The sequence below is a fragment of the Falco cherrug genome, chromosome 14, assembly GCF_023634085.1.
Source record: "Falco cherrug isolate bFalChe1 chromosome 14, bFalChe1.pri, whole genome shotgun sequence".
NCBI classification, from domain to species: domain Eukaryota; kingdom Metazoa; phylum Chordata; class Aves; order Falconiformes; family Falconidae; genus Falco; species Falco cherrug.
The window spans coordinates 2,195,165-2,209,290 of NC_073710.1; the positions used below are offsets into that span (position 1 = coordinate 2,195,165).

The window sequence follows — 14,126 nt, forward strand, 5'->3', positions numbered from 1 at the left end:
ACAATGGGCATGTAATAGGAGTGCAACGGATGTGCAATGGGCATGTAACAGGCATGCAACGGGCGTGTGCACAGCGGGTGTGTCACGGGGGAAGTGGTGCCGTAGGAGTGTGACGGATGGGTGTGGAATGGGGGGTCACAGGTGGGTAACGGCCTTCGAGCCGTGTGTGCGTGTGTGCGAGGGGGGGCCGCGGGGGGAGGGGTGTGGGGAACGCGTGCAGCAGGCACGTGTGCAACAGGTGTGCAGTGGGTGCATGACTGGGGGGTACTGGGTGTGTACTGGGTGTGTACTGGGCGGGTGTGTAATGGCAAGGGGGGCACAAGGGGCAGGTAAGGGGTGGGGGGAGGTGCAGTGGCCGTGTAAGGGGGGAGTACGTGGCAGGTGTGTAAGGCGGGGGGTGTGCAATGAGGGCAGGGGCAGCACAGGCAGGGGGGCAGCAGCGTTGCTCCCCAGCAGCCCCCTGCCTTCCCCAGCTGGGGGGGTCACCCCAGTCCCACCCAGGGGTGGCATTGGGAACAGGCACCTTGGCTTTGATTCCTTCTCCCTTCTTCACTTTCCCGTGCCTGCACGGCCCATGTGCTGCTCTGGGGTGGCGGCACGCATGGCGTACCATGGTGTACATGGCACAGTGCGGCACACATGGGACACATGGCACATCGTGGCATGCATGGCACACATGGCACACCACAGCACGCATGGCACTGCGTGGCACACATGGCACAGCATGGCACACATAGCACAGCGCAGCAGCCGGTACGCTGCCTGCCCGGCCTGTTCCAACAGCCTGGCCACGTGGCCCATGGGCACCCCAACAGCCGGCGAGCCCGGGCTTGCAGCCACCTGCCGAGCTGTGGTCCCTGCCCGCCACGGCACGGGGCCGGGGGCAGGCGGGGAGGGTGGCCACAGGGCTTCCAGCGAGCTCGTGGGAGGCGCGTGTGAGCCACAGGGCGTGCTTGGGCTGCAGGACATGGGCCTGCATGTCCTACTGGCCATGCAAGCTGCATGGGTGTGCATGAGCTGGAGGACATGTGAGCTGTGCAGGGGCATGGGAGCTGCGGGACACGCAGGAGCTGCAGGACATACAAGCTGCATGAGTGTGGACGAGCTGCGGGGCACGGGCAAGCTGCGTGGAGGCGCGTGGCCCGTGTGCACACAAGCCGCACAGAGCGGTGCAAGCTGCGCGGCCGCTCGAGGGGCACGGGGCTGCGTGTGCCTGGGGCAGGGGGAGTGCAGGGTGCCCCGTGGGTACGCAGGGCTTGCGTGGGTGCAAGGCGCTGAGGGAAGGCACGCCGGGGCAGCCAGGCAGCCACGTGGGCGCAGGCATGAGTGGGTGGCGGGCAAGCCTGCGTGAGAACCGCGGGGCTGGTGAGCGAGCGGCGCTTGGCAAGGCCTGTGGCCCCCGCCGTGGCATTCCCTCTTGGCCACGCTGGCCCTCGGGGGTTACCTTTGGGCCACGCCAGAGCGCGGCGGTGGAGTTGAGGCTAGATTGCAAAGATGTGCCCTTCCCCCAAAAGTGGGGCTCATTTTGCTCCCTGGGAGTCACCACTGCTGTTCCCTGGCACCGGCCCCTGCTCGGAGGCAGTTCCCCTTGCATCCCTGGCAGAAGGGGAAACTGAGGCATGGCCAAGGGCGGGAGATATCCGGCGGTGGGGGCTGCGGTCATACCCACAAACCGCAGCCGCCCTGGCAGGCACGGTTGATGGGCTGTGGTTTCCTCTTGCTGGTGACAGCGGTGACAGTAGTGACAGCACAGGGGCTGAGCCCCATGGGCAGACCAGGGACGAGCTCCAAGCTCCCCGGCCCCTCTCCCACCAGCACAGCTGATCCCACGGGCTCACGGTGTGTTTGTGTTTGCTTCGGACACCCTGAGCCCAGTGAGGGCCGGCCCGCTCGGCAGCGAGGGTCTCTCCTGGGACCCCCGGGGCATCCCCAGGGCAGGTCTGTCACCAGCAGCTTCAGGCAGGCGCCCAAGGGCCGCAGGCTCCCTGCTTTGGTTCTTAAAAGCAGCAGGGGTTTTATTTTTCCCCCTCCCCGTGGCGATGCTCAGATCAAAGCATCCCCTGTCGATACCTGATCCAGGCCATTTTCGGTGCATTGGAGCCAAAATTGCTGCTCGCATCTACTGAGCGCCCTGAGCTGGCAACGGCACCCACAACCCCCGGCTTCCGCAGCCAAGCGCCCGGGGGGTGACAGGCACCAGCAGGTCTCCCTTTGGCTTCTCCCACCTCTAACAGCAAGAAATGCCAAAAAGAGGATCAGAAGTGGAGTGTTACGGGGGCCCTCCGGAGCTGGGGGTGCTCAGAGCCGGATCGGCTGGTCGGAGCATCCCGGTGCTGCTGGCGGTGGGGTATGGTGAGAGCCCCACTGATCCCACACCCTGGTTCTTCACCAGCTCCGGAGGACACAGGGCTGGGCATTTTGGGATGGATGCTGCTTGGGATGCAGGTTGCCCCAGCAACGGTTGCTATGGAAAACCCTTTGGCGGCAAAATCTCCAGCCGTATTCATGTGTCCATCATTGTCTTTGGTAGAGTCCCTGGTGTCCGGCGCACCAGGCACGGCCGGCTCCGCACCAGGCAGGCTGCCGCTGCGGCTGTGGGGAGCTGCCTGTGCCGGCCCGGCTCTTCCCGGCTTCTCCCGCTGGGTCCTGCTGTGGGGAGGTGTTGGAAGACCCCAAAGCCCATGGCGGGCATGCATGGAACTGGGAGAGCAGGCTGTGCCATGCCATGTCGCATTAATTGGCTAATGGCCAATTAGCACCCTGTTGGCCCAGCCATGCCCCAAACGTTGGCTGGGATGCGTTTTGGGGAACCCACACCAGGGCATAGCTCTGGGACAGTGGCACGTCCCAGGGAAGGGATGGTGCTGGGACATTTGTAGGGCTGGAACTGTCCCCGCTGGGAGCGGTGGCTCCGGACAGGGCTGCCTGCTCCTGCCCGCAGCACCTGCCCGCAGCCCCACCAGGTCCGTGCTTCGGCAAGCCGCCTCCCGCCTCCTGGAGCGGCAATAGGATTACATGGGACTGAGTCTCCTAGCAATGAACGGAGAAATAAATCCTATAAGGCAGGATGGGATTTATTAGACTTCAATATTCTGGAAATAATGAGGACATTTCTCTTGGCTTGTGATATCATGGGACCCAACAGGATGACAACAAGGATTTATCCCCACGCCTTTCCGTGGCGCTGGGTCGGTTATTAGCTGTGGAGCGGAGATGGAAGGGGAGACCGCTCGCCTTGCCAGAGAGCAGGATGGCGGGGCACCCCCTCATCCCCAGGAAAGCCGAGGCGGAGCGCAGGCCTCGGGCTGCCCGAACAGTGGTGGCTCTGTTCATCTCCCCATTCATCCCCCGGCGAGGGCTGGCGCTGATCCTCGCCCCCGGCCAGGGCTCACTGCTGGGAGTGGGCGGCTGTGCCACCGCCGGAGCTTCAAATGCCAGTGGCAGCACCCGCCAGCGCCGGGATGCCCCGCGGTGGGGACCCTGGCTCAGAGACCCATGAGCCACCCCGTTGCTTCCTAAGTCCTGAACCCTCCGCAGCCAGAGACCCCACAGCGCTGCCCGATGGAACATCGCTAAGAGGAAAAGAGCAGGGAGAGGCTGAAAACAGCAGCCTGGAGGAGAGGACGGGTTGCGCCCAGCACCACCTCCTGGGCACCAGCCCTTCCCAGCCCCCTCCCCATGGGGAACTGCTGCCCCGGCTGCGGGGTGATGCCTCCCGGGGCCAGCCCCGCGCTCTGCTCCCTCCTGCTGCCAGCCGCAGCACCACATGCCATCACGCTTTGCCCATGGTGGCTTGGCCATCCCCAGATCCCACCATGGTCCATGGGACAGCCTGGCAGGATGCACCCCCGGGCAGCCAGCTCTCAGCCTGCTCCCATGCTGGGAGCCGGACATTTATTCCCACATCCCTATCACCAAAGCGGCTTTAAAGGCATGCCGTTACCTCCCCAGACCGTGCCGAGCGGCAAGCCCACGGGCACAGCCTGGACGCAGCCGGTTTTGCTGTGGCTCTGGAGCGTGGCGGCGGCAGCAGAAGCCCCGACCATCGGGGCAGGCAGACACAATCGCTGCCTTGTCTGGGGCCCGGCTGCACAAGAGGCTCCTTCAGGCGGCTGGGGAAGGGGGAGCTCCCCGGGGCAAGGTGATGCTCGGGCCACGAGTGACTCCTTGCAGGGCCAAAATTTTCCCAAGCAAATGCCCTAGGTGGGTCCTGACCCACAGAGGACACGTGAAGCATCCTGGAGAAGATGGCTCAAGGTGGGAATGACTCGAAAGAAGGACCCACACCTCCTGGGAGCTTTGCTCCTGCCAGAAAGCTCAGGGCTGGGGGGGTGCTGAGGGCTGCTGGGTGCTGGGGCCACCCCGCCTTTGTGGGAAGGCGGCTGGGCAATGGAAATAGCAAGCAGAGTGGGGTTTGGACTTTTTTTTTTTTTTTTTTTTCCTTTCTAAGCAGCCAAGCTGTGTTTTCTGGAGACCTGTAAATCACTCCTCGTCTTCAGGAAAGAGAGGCGAGGAATACATGATCCAACCGAGCAAAAACGCGGGACACTTGGGATTTCGCACGGAGGAAGCCAGGAATCAGCCCCAAGGCTGGAGGCTGCCTCCCGGCCGTCGTGCCGAGCCAGTCCCGGCTTGCCAGGCTGGGAGCTGGCACCGCAGCCCCGCACCCTCCGGCCGAGCCGGACACTCGGGGAGCCCAGCGCAGCGGGGAGCCCAGGCCCTCGGCCACCGCTGCTACACCGCACTTTTCCAGCAGGTCAGGTTGCTTCCAAGATTTCAAAATTTTCCACATTTGCTCAGCTGAAGGGAAGGAAAAATCCCAGAGAAGAGAGGCTGGAGAGTTTGTGGAGTGCAGAGCCGGAGCTGGCAGGTGGGATCCGTACTGGGGGTCACTGATTTTCCCAGTTTACCAGTGCACCGGTGGAGGCTGTGCTGGCCAGATCCCACTAACACCGTTAGCACTAAACCCTAAGCCACTCCCAAGGCACCCAGGGCCCGATGCTGCTGCAGGGCTCTCCCTGGACACAGCCTTAAAGGCTTGTAGGAGCAGGGCTGGGCTTGGTGCCTCCAGCCTTTTGGATCTCCAGAGGTTCCCGTGCTGCATCTCTGTTCAGCTCTTGCTTGAGAGCAGAATTATCTTCCATTTCTAACCTACTTTTTCGCCCCAAAACACTTCCGAGCTGCTGGAGCAGAACGCGCCACCAACCACAGCTGCCTCGGCAGCCCGACGCGGTGGGCAGCACCCAGCAGCAGCTGGGACACCCACGCCGCGGCAAAGGTTTCGGTTGGCAGCCCCCAGGGAGCCAGCCACCACGGGACCCAGCCTGCGCGGGGTGACACGACCCCTTCCCACCTCTGCCCGGTGTGCCAGGCCCCAGGACCGCAGCCAGGAGGGCATATTGGGCACAGAGGATCCCCAGCACCCCCGCCACCCCTCCTCAGCCCCAGCAAAGCGCGGCACAAGGCAAACGGTTTCCCCAGCTGCCTGGCCCAGTGCTGCCAGCGGCCCCAGCCCTCGCCACCCTGCCTGCGCTGCCCTGGCCGAGCTGCTGCCGTGCCTCTCGCTGCCAGCGAGGATCAGCTTAAAAACAAGGGCTGCGGTGGGGGCCGAGAGGAGAGAGGGGGCCAAGGACGTCCTGCTGCCCCAGCCGGAGCAGGAGCAGCCCAGGGAGCCCAGCAGCGCCCGCCTCACCCCGCAGCTCGCCCCGAGCTCCAGCCCCGGCTGCCAGCCAGGAGTCCTGAGCTGAAACCTCCCCACAGCGGTGCCCTGGACAGGGACTCCAGTTGTTTTTGCAACCAAAAGCAAAGCAGCAACTGGCTTGGAAGCATTTGGAGAGGAAAACATATCATCACCCCTGTTGTTTTGTTTCTGTCCAATTTCAGGCTCGTTTAAGCAGGTCCATAACAGCTGATCCTGTACATAACAGGGCGCCAAAGGCTGCAGCTCCCCCGAGCACGTGGTGTTTTGTTCTCATCTATCCCGCAACGCGGCCACAGAGCAAGGGCTGACTCAGCAGCAGACACGTGAGTCCAAAGCCGAGACCGCGCTCAGAGCCGCAGGCAAGGGACCGGCGGCAGCACCACAGCGAGGATGGGGCTCGTGCCGCTTTCCCCCCAGCACAGCACCAGCACGGGCTGCCCCACCGAGTGGGCTCAGAGCATCCCATGGGGAAAAGCCAGCGTGCACGTCTGCTCCGAGGACGTGCACGGGCCAAACATTGGGAGCTGCCAAACTCAGCCAGCGCCAGACCAGAAGGGGTGGCCGAGATGACGGCGTGTTGCTGGCCTCCAGCTCCGGCCACTCGCTCCACACCCCGGTGCCTCAGTCTGCCCTCCGCAGCGGCTTCACCAGCTGAACGTCCCCGCATGGCCGTGCCTTGGGTGGGTGTACTTACTCCTGCAGCTACAGCGGGACTACGTTATCCCCATCACCCCCCAGTTCTGGCTTTATTCCCACTGCCAGCCCCCGTACTGCGGAGGGAAAGCAATCCAAGCACTCGCTCCGACCCTCAGGCTGCTCTCAAGGCAGACACCAGGCACCTGAGCAGGGATTTTCATGATCACAGACACTCCTTACAGTATGTGGCGCTTAATTTCTTTGTCCTCTGCTTCCTGCACAAACCACGCAGCCAGCACGCAAGTGTCGGGATGGAACACTTTATTCACATCAATGTTTAGATCCTGGCCCGTCCTGCCTGCTGCAGCTGCTCCCACCTTCTTGACAGCATGAGCAAGAAAAGATTTCTTCATCAGCTTGCTTAACCCCCCCCTCCAGCATCATCAGACCCCACAAACAAGTACAGACAGTTGAGCTTTGTCCGGACAAGAGCACAGCACGGAGGGGCAGGGAGTGCTGCAGGGCTGGCAGAGCCGGGAGAAGGGCTCCAGCTCACAGCCTGCGCACACACAGCAGCCGTGAAACCTTCCCGCAGCTCCGCTCTCACCACCAAATACACCAATCCAGGTTTATCCAAGGCTCCAGCATCCTCCCGTTGCCAGAAGCATCCAGGGTTGGCAAAGGATGGGTGCCACCATCTCTTCTCCTTGGAAAGCTGCCTGCCAGAATCACACCGGTTGCTTCTGTCACCTGCTGGGCCATTTAACCCTTAAAGTGCGCCCTGCCCACTGACAAATACCCTCCCCAAACTATTACAGTAAAAGGAAAAACCTGTATGTACGTTGAGACATACAGGCTGAGTCTTGGGTAGAGAACGGTTTCTGTGCTTGGTGGTCCGGCGGTGGCTGGCAGCCCCCAGCCAGCACTGGGGCACAGAAGGGAGCAGGATCCCCTGCGGCCACCCCCGGCACATCAGGGCTTCATCCTGCTCAGTCTGATGTCGCGTTCGATTTCGAACTGCCTGTGATCCACACGCTCCAGGAATGCTTTCCTCTCGATGTACCTGCAGAGAGGCAGAGGCTGTAAGCAGTGCCCGCAGCGGCCAGCGCTCCCCCCAGCCCGGGGCAAAGGCCCCCGCGAGGGACAAGCAGGGAGAAAGGCATGGTCTGCCTCCCTCCCTCTCTCTCCATGCACTGAACATCTATGGACACCAAAGCTGCTCCGTGGCCTGCTGGGTGTCTCCTGGGCTCCCTGTAGGCTGCAGACAGGGGCTGGCTGCTCCTGGTTTTGCTCTTCTCTTACAGCTGGGAGATGTCCTTCACAAACCACCCCTGGATGGGCTCAGGGCAGGTCCTGGGCAGGAGAGGCAGCCCTGATGCTCCTCCCTGGCTGCCCAGGTGACCCTGCCCACGCACCCCTCAGCAAAGAAAGCATCTCAAACCCAACCACAGCAGCACCATCCGCAACGCAAGCTGATAACAGGCACAGGGAGCATTAGGGATGCAAAGAGCATCACCCAGCAAGCCTGCAGCAATGCAGGGATTCAGGCCAGGGGTTTCCCAGCCACAGACCAGCTCTAACCACCACCGAGTATTTACTTCTCCCTCTCAGGGAGGCACCTGAGCGCTACAAGGAAGAAGGCAAGCACGCCTGCGCCTGAAAAAGCACCTTGCTGCTCATTAATGGCATGCAGCTGAATTTTAATGTATTTTGCTGCAAGCCCTTGCCACAGATAGCCTGGGGCTGTGCTACTAATTAACCTACAGAGGGAGTGAAATTGCAATTCAAAACAGGAGCTGTAATTGAATCATCACAATTGTTTTGCATTTGTTCCAGGGCGGCAAACACACGGCTGTCATGACAAGGTCATTATGCTCAGCACCGGGTGGGAGATGCCCCAGCCACTGCCTTTGGCTTCTCCCTGCCGGTCACTGCTTCTCCTGCACCACAGCTGGTGCCTGCTAACCAGAGGAGCCCATTGCTTGAAAGCAAGACCGAAGGCTGCAGGAAAGATGAGGGTCAAGAGGCTCTGTGAGTTTTCCAGGCTCCTGGGGCACGAAGGTGCCCAAGACCCAGCTGCATGGGAGGGTGGAAGCCCCCCTCCCACCACCAGCAGCGGTCCCTCTAGGACAGAGTGGCTCCGCTGCCTTTGGTGACAAGGTCTCTGCTTTCCGTTACAGCTATCGAACCGGTGCTGAATGTGGTCCCGGCACTAGGGTGCCTTTGCCCTTGCTGCGAGGGACTGCCCTGACACTCCTGCCCACCCAGTCAATGGAAATTAATTAATCCAAATTCATTTCAGCGAGTGATTCCTCCCAAGTGGCTGAACGACCCGCAGAACCCTGGTGCCACCCCATTCCCATCGCAGCCTGAGCCCGTCTCACACTGACACAACTGGGTCAGCTCATCTCTCAGGAGCAGGGGCCCGGCGTGGCGTAACGCAGACGATGCCCCGGCCATGAGGAGGTATTTTTCTGGACCCCTACCCTTGCCATCGGAGGAGGGCTGGGCACGGAGGCCCCCTCCCCAGGCCAGCTCAGGAAAGCGGGCAGGGGAGTGCCGCTTCCCTTCATCCCTGCAAGCAGGGAGGTGACCCGCTCCCGGGGCCGGGCTCGGGGAGGCCACAGGAAGGAAGTCGGGGGGGGTCACGCTGGATATTGCAGTGTGTCATATTGCTGGGCGTGTGGTTTTCCTCCCCCGCCGCTGTTAAACACCAACCGCAACCACGGCCGGGAAGGCAAGGGACAGGGGTTATGCTGGTAACCCGCGAACACCCCAACTGCTTGGGCAGCGACAGCCCGAGCTACTGGATTTGAAGCTCCTTTGGCCTCTCTGTGACTGCCTTCTCCCAACCCCAGCCTGGGGTTGGTGCCTTCCTCCTCCTCCTCCTCCTCCGCCATGGCTGCTTGCCTCTCCAGTGGGCAGGGACTGGCTCCTGGGGGATCGATATGGATCATGAACCAGGAATGTGGTCTCAGGGCCACAGGCAGTAGCTCTGCATGGGGAAGGAACCACGGCGCGTTACCCGGTGGCCGTTGTCCTTGGCTGGCCACGGTAAAGCACCGCAGGGGCCAGAACCGAGCCGGCGAGGCACTACCTGTGCACGCACCGGAGTTTATGGGGCAGGCAGCCTGGAAACGAGCCCAGCCGGCCTGTCCTGCACGCACACGGCGGCTGGAGGTGCTGATGGACACGAGCAGGGAAGCAGCAGGGCTGCAGGGTCGGCGCAAGGCCCCCTGCACCCCAAACTCTGTGCCTGAGCCGTGGCTCCGTCTCTGGTTCCCAGCGTGCAGCCAACAGCACGGCGCTGCCCAACGGCAGTGCAAAGTGCACGAGTGAGCCGTGCACACCGCCCCGTGCTTGTCTGAACAACCTTTGCTACCTGAATCAATACCTGCCTGTAAATGATCAGCCTGCGTGGCAACGGGGCAGCTGTGATCCGCAGCGGAGGAAGGTAACTTTGTTGGGAGAAGAGGTTGTCTCTGCTAATGAGGGCAGCTGCAAACTGCTCTGGGGAGTGTTTCATCAGCGCTGCCTGTCCCCTGACAGTCACCACCAGTCACCCGGGGCAGGCCCAGCACCCAGAGCAGGGCTGCTCCCCCGCTGGGCCTGCCCTACAAAGGCGGCCCAATTAAGAGGCCGCTACACATTTCCATTTACAAAGCACATCAGTGAGACCAACAGCAAAGGGGATGGCTGCCTCCGCTCCTTACTTCAGCCCCTCCTGTCAAATCCAGGACAGGCCCTCAGGACCTGACACAACCAGGCTGCGCAAGCCCAGATCCTGCTGCTGGGGAAATGCGAATCACCGGCTGGGGCCAGTGATGCAAGGGCAGAAAATCAGAGGCAAGGGTGGCCACAGGCAGGGGGTAGCACGCAGCCCCTCTGCCTCGGGATTCCCGGGGCCAGGCTGCGGCTGGCTGATAACCGGCATCGGTAGCAGAAAGATGCCGCAGCCCCGTTGCTCAGCTGGCCGCCGGCGTGCTGGCCGAGCATGTGCCGCTGCTGGAGAACGGGAGGTTCGAGGCACGAGGAGCTCTGGGCTGTGAACAGCAGCTTCTGCAAGGTTACTGTGAAGAAGAAATTGCACCTGCCTTCCGTTCTGAACAAAAAGAAATGCCTCCTGCCTTCCTCGAGACATGCACGCACCACCTCTGTAGTGCGCAGGCACGTGTGGCATTGGGCAAACACCTCCAGGAGCAGGCTGTGGCTTTCCTCGTCAAGCAGACCTTGGCAATTACAAAGCAGGACACATGGGGATCAGAGGTTCTTAACGCCCGCCTGCACCAGGGATAAAGGCAGCACCTTGCTCCCCCCTGCCCGGGTTGAAGGGTTAACAACCGCTCACGACAATTTTTATAGAGATGTGTAAATGATTGCTCATTGAAGGGTGAGCAGAGCCTACATTATTAAAGGGGAAGAGACAGCTGCAGAAGGGACAACAGGCTCCTGCAAAGTGACCTGACGCCGGCAGCAGCTGTGTCTGCACGCTCTGCCCCGCGAGGAGGCCGGCTGCTCTCTAACGGTGCAGCACACTTCACTCCACGGGCGTTTACAGGTAGCCTGCAAGCAGAAATGCAGGTGCTCCTCCCCTCTCCCTTCCTTCACCTTGAAGGTGGAAGTCATTCACAGTGAGCACGTACTTAGTTGATCCCCTGGCACCACATGCCCGACTAGCACAAGCAGATTTGTGAGGAGTGTCTGCAGTTATCATGGCATCATGTTTCTCATTCGTTTAATGACAAAAACCACTTGCCAATAGCCCAGTGGATTTTCTAGCCTGAGATGTGACAGGCAGCAAAACCCAAAGCTGTCCAAGCTTACAGATGCTCTTAAAATTGCTGCTCTGCTTTGCTGATCTTTTTTTTTTGGTGCTGATTCCTTCTTCAGCTTTCAAGGACCATTACGTTAGCATCTCTGAAAAGGTCTGCCAGGCGTGAAGAGCAAGCTGTCCTGCTTGTATGGGGTGGGAAAGGAAACTGCACTGGCCAAGAAAGGTTGACACAAGGTTTGAACAAGTAAGAGATGCCACAGAACGCTCACGCAGGGCAGCCTGGCCTGTCTGGGATGTGTACAGTCCAGCTGAGAGTGATGGACCCTGATTCAGGCTGATCCCACTGGCTGGGGAAAGAGACAGTGTGTCCCAGCAACCGGCAGGAGATGGTCTGGGTTTTGACAGTGGAGCAGTGAAGAGCAGAGCAGTGAAGGCCCAAAGCTGTTACCACACTTCGCAGCCACTCAGGACATCTGTGGAGGGCAAATTCTCACTCCACAGCCATTGGAACAAGCCAGCCAGGTGCCACAGACAGAAACAGGACCCTTCCTTGGGGCCGGGTTCTCCCAAAGCAGCCTGCAGCTCCTGATGGGGCTTCACTGGAGAAGCTCACCCTCCTCCTCCTCCTCCGTCTCAGACAGAGCCTAGTACACAGCCTGGCACTGCCTCCAGGCTTGGGCCATTTCAGTGGAGAGACCTTGTGTACGGGGCCCTGACCGTAGCGTTTGCCACGCTGCAGACACCATCGTCAGTGACCTGGTGCATGTGTGCTCTGCCACGCCTGTACGTGATGGGAATTGCTCAGCTCCTTGGATTTCAGGGGTCTCGGAGGAACACCTGCCCCCCACCAGCATCCCTACTGAATTGCTCTACTTGTTCAAGGGCAAGTGTCCAGGAACAAATCAGCGCAGATCTGATGGAGAAGGGGTGTTGTGGAAGGGTGCAAGACCAAACTGAAAAAACACAGCAGTTATAAAATACCTATTTGAAATACAAAATCCCAATCTGTTGGAATGCAGAAGCTCTTGCGTTTTTCCTGCAGAGTAAAAGAACAGCTTACAATAAAAATACATTTTACGAGCTGTCCACTAAGCCGGTTACGTTTTCCCAGAGCTTAGCAAAGCACTTGTAGTGGAAACGCCGCTTCTGATCTCATTATCCTTCCCTGCAGTGCATGTTATTAACTTTCTGTCTTATTTACAGCATCGCCATTTACTTTTATGATACTTCCATTAACTTCATTGGAGTGAACATTGCTTGATGCACACAATCAACGCCCAGTGCTGCCATAATCTTTAACGCACCTTGCCAGCTGTTCTGGGTTTGCATACATCTTTTTGCAAGAGCAGGGAGGACAGATGCAGCTGGAACACTGCATTTGAAGAATGGAATAAAAAACATGCCTCCCAGTTTAAGACTTTTTTAAAAACAAAACAAAACAGGGCAAAGGCAATCGTGTTTCCTTGTGGGGGTGTTGCACTGGACTGGTTCACCCTGCATCTGTGCCACTAGCAGGAGAGATGACAAAGCACAGCCAGACTCTACTTCAGCTGGACTTGAAGAACTCATGAGGTTGTTAGTAGAGAGCGACAGGTGCCTGCATAACACCTATCTCCCTGTGACAGCCAGAGCAGCTACTGGCTTTAGGTATCCTTAGAATAAATCCTGAAAAAATCCCACAGGTTTGTTGAATTCTCTCCGTAATAAGCGATGGGGTTCCTACATGCATAGAAAGTGGTGGGAAATGCTGTACTACTATTAGTTGAAGTCCCTCTTACCCGTCTTTCCCTCGGTTATGGATCGCTAGCTCCTCCACAATCCCCTCCTCCTCCTTGAAGTTCTCCCAGTCCAGTTTAGACTTCTCCAGTGTGCTCATCTTCTGCTTTTTGGAGCCAATCTTCCCCAGAAGGCTGCTCATACCACTTGGCCTCTTCACCCTGACAGAGATGAAGGAGCAAATGTTACTTAAATGCAGGGAGACAGCAATTAAAAACAGGGCTGAGAAACGTCACCCAGAAGAGTGGTGGCCTTGATGATGGTGAGCCAGTGCTGCTAAACAGATGGCCACCAACTTCAGGCAGCCTGCAGGCGGCAAGGTCATGCTTCCTGCAGATCCTGCTCTCGGTTCCCCTGGAAGCAGCAGAGTTCATTACACACATATCTCAAGTGCTCGCTTTTTGTGAAAGGGCTTTTTCATTTATCTTCTTAGGAGAACAGAAAGCTTTCAGGCCAAAAGAGATCATTAAATCATCTAGTTTGACCCCTTGTATACACCAGGCCAAGCCATTCCACTGATCACCTCTGTGCTAAGCCCGGTTCTTTGTCTTCAGTTTAAAGTGTTTTCTGGATGGGATCCAGCCTCATTGCGTCACCAGCACTGACAACACATCTAGGAATTAACCATTTCATTGGTATTAACACGTCTGTTCTCAACTTGATTTTGTCTAGCTTTAGGTTCTGGTTGCTGCTGCTTATTCTAAATCTAAGAGTATTTTGGTGCAGGTCTCATTAGTAACGTACTCATACACCATAATGAACCTACATCTGAATATATTTTTTTTGACAGCTAGAGCTCTTTACACCTCTCATCGAAATGCATTTTGTCCCAGCCCGCACGTGATTTCTAAGGTTTTGTCTCCCTGCTTATGTTTCAACGCTCTTTGAAGATGGGGGTGCCAGAACAACATGTAACCCACACCCTTCTACTCATCACAGATCTGTTTCTGTTCAAGGATTGCTTAAATCCCGTTAGTTACACCATCACACAACGTGTCGAGTCCCAGTGCGCTTGCACTGTGACCCCACACCATCTCCCAAGCCCCTGCTTAGCAGGAAGACCACCTTGGTCCTTCATCTCCTTGTTCTCAGAGGACTGAAATCCCACCCGCGTGGCAGGGCCCCCGGATCTCCCCTCTACGCTGGGAAATGCACACACAGGGACTCGGGTCAGCCGGGTTGCCCTCGGAGGAAGACAATTCTCGGGGCTGGGAACCCATAAAACAAACTCGTATTAAC

The 14,126-nt window shown here is 58.8% G+C and overlaps 1 protein-coding gene across 2 annotated transcripts in view; it reads right to left on the reverse strand.

The window, feature by feature from the left end:
• Window positions 1-6,643: 6,643 nt before the first annotated feature.
• The window catches only part of CFDP1 (craniofacial development protein 1), a 66,788-nt gene continuing 59,305 nt past the window's right edge, over window positions 6,644-14,126 (reverse strand). The window contains exons 6-7 of one of the 2 annotated variants that reach the window (XM_055726582.1): window positions 12,890-13,048; window positions 6,644-7,400 (exon numbers count right to left, since the gene is read on the reverse strand). In XM_055726582.1, coding sequence (XP_055582557.1) covers window positions 7,310-7,400; window positions 12,890-13,048 — 250 coding nt within the window. In that variant the 3' untranslated portion in view covers window positions 6,644-7,309. Of the gene's footprint in view, window positions 7,401-12,889; window positions 13,049-14,126 lie in introns of those variants that run through there. The other variant, XM_055726586.1, reaches the window with a different exon arrangement.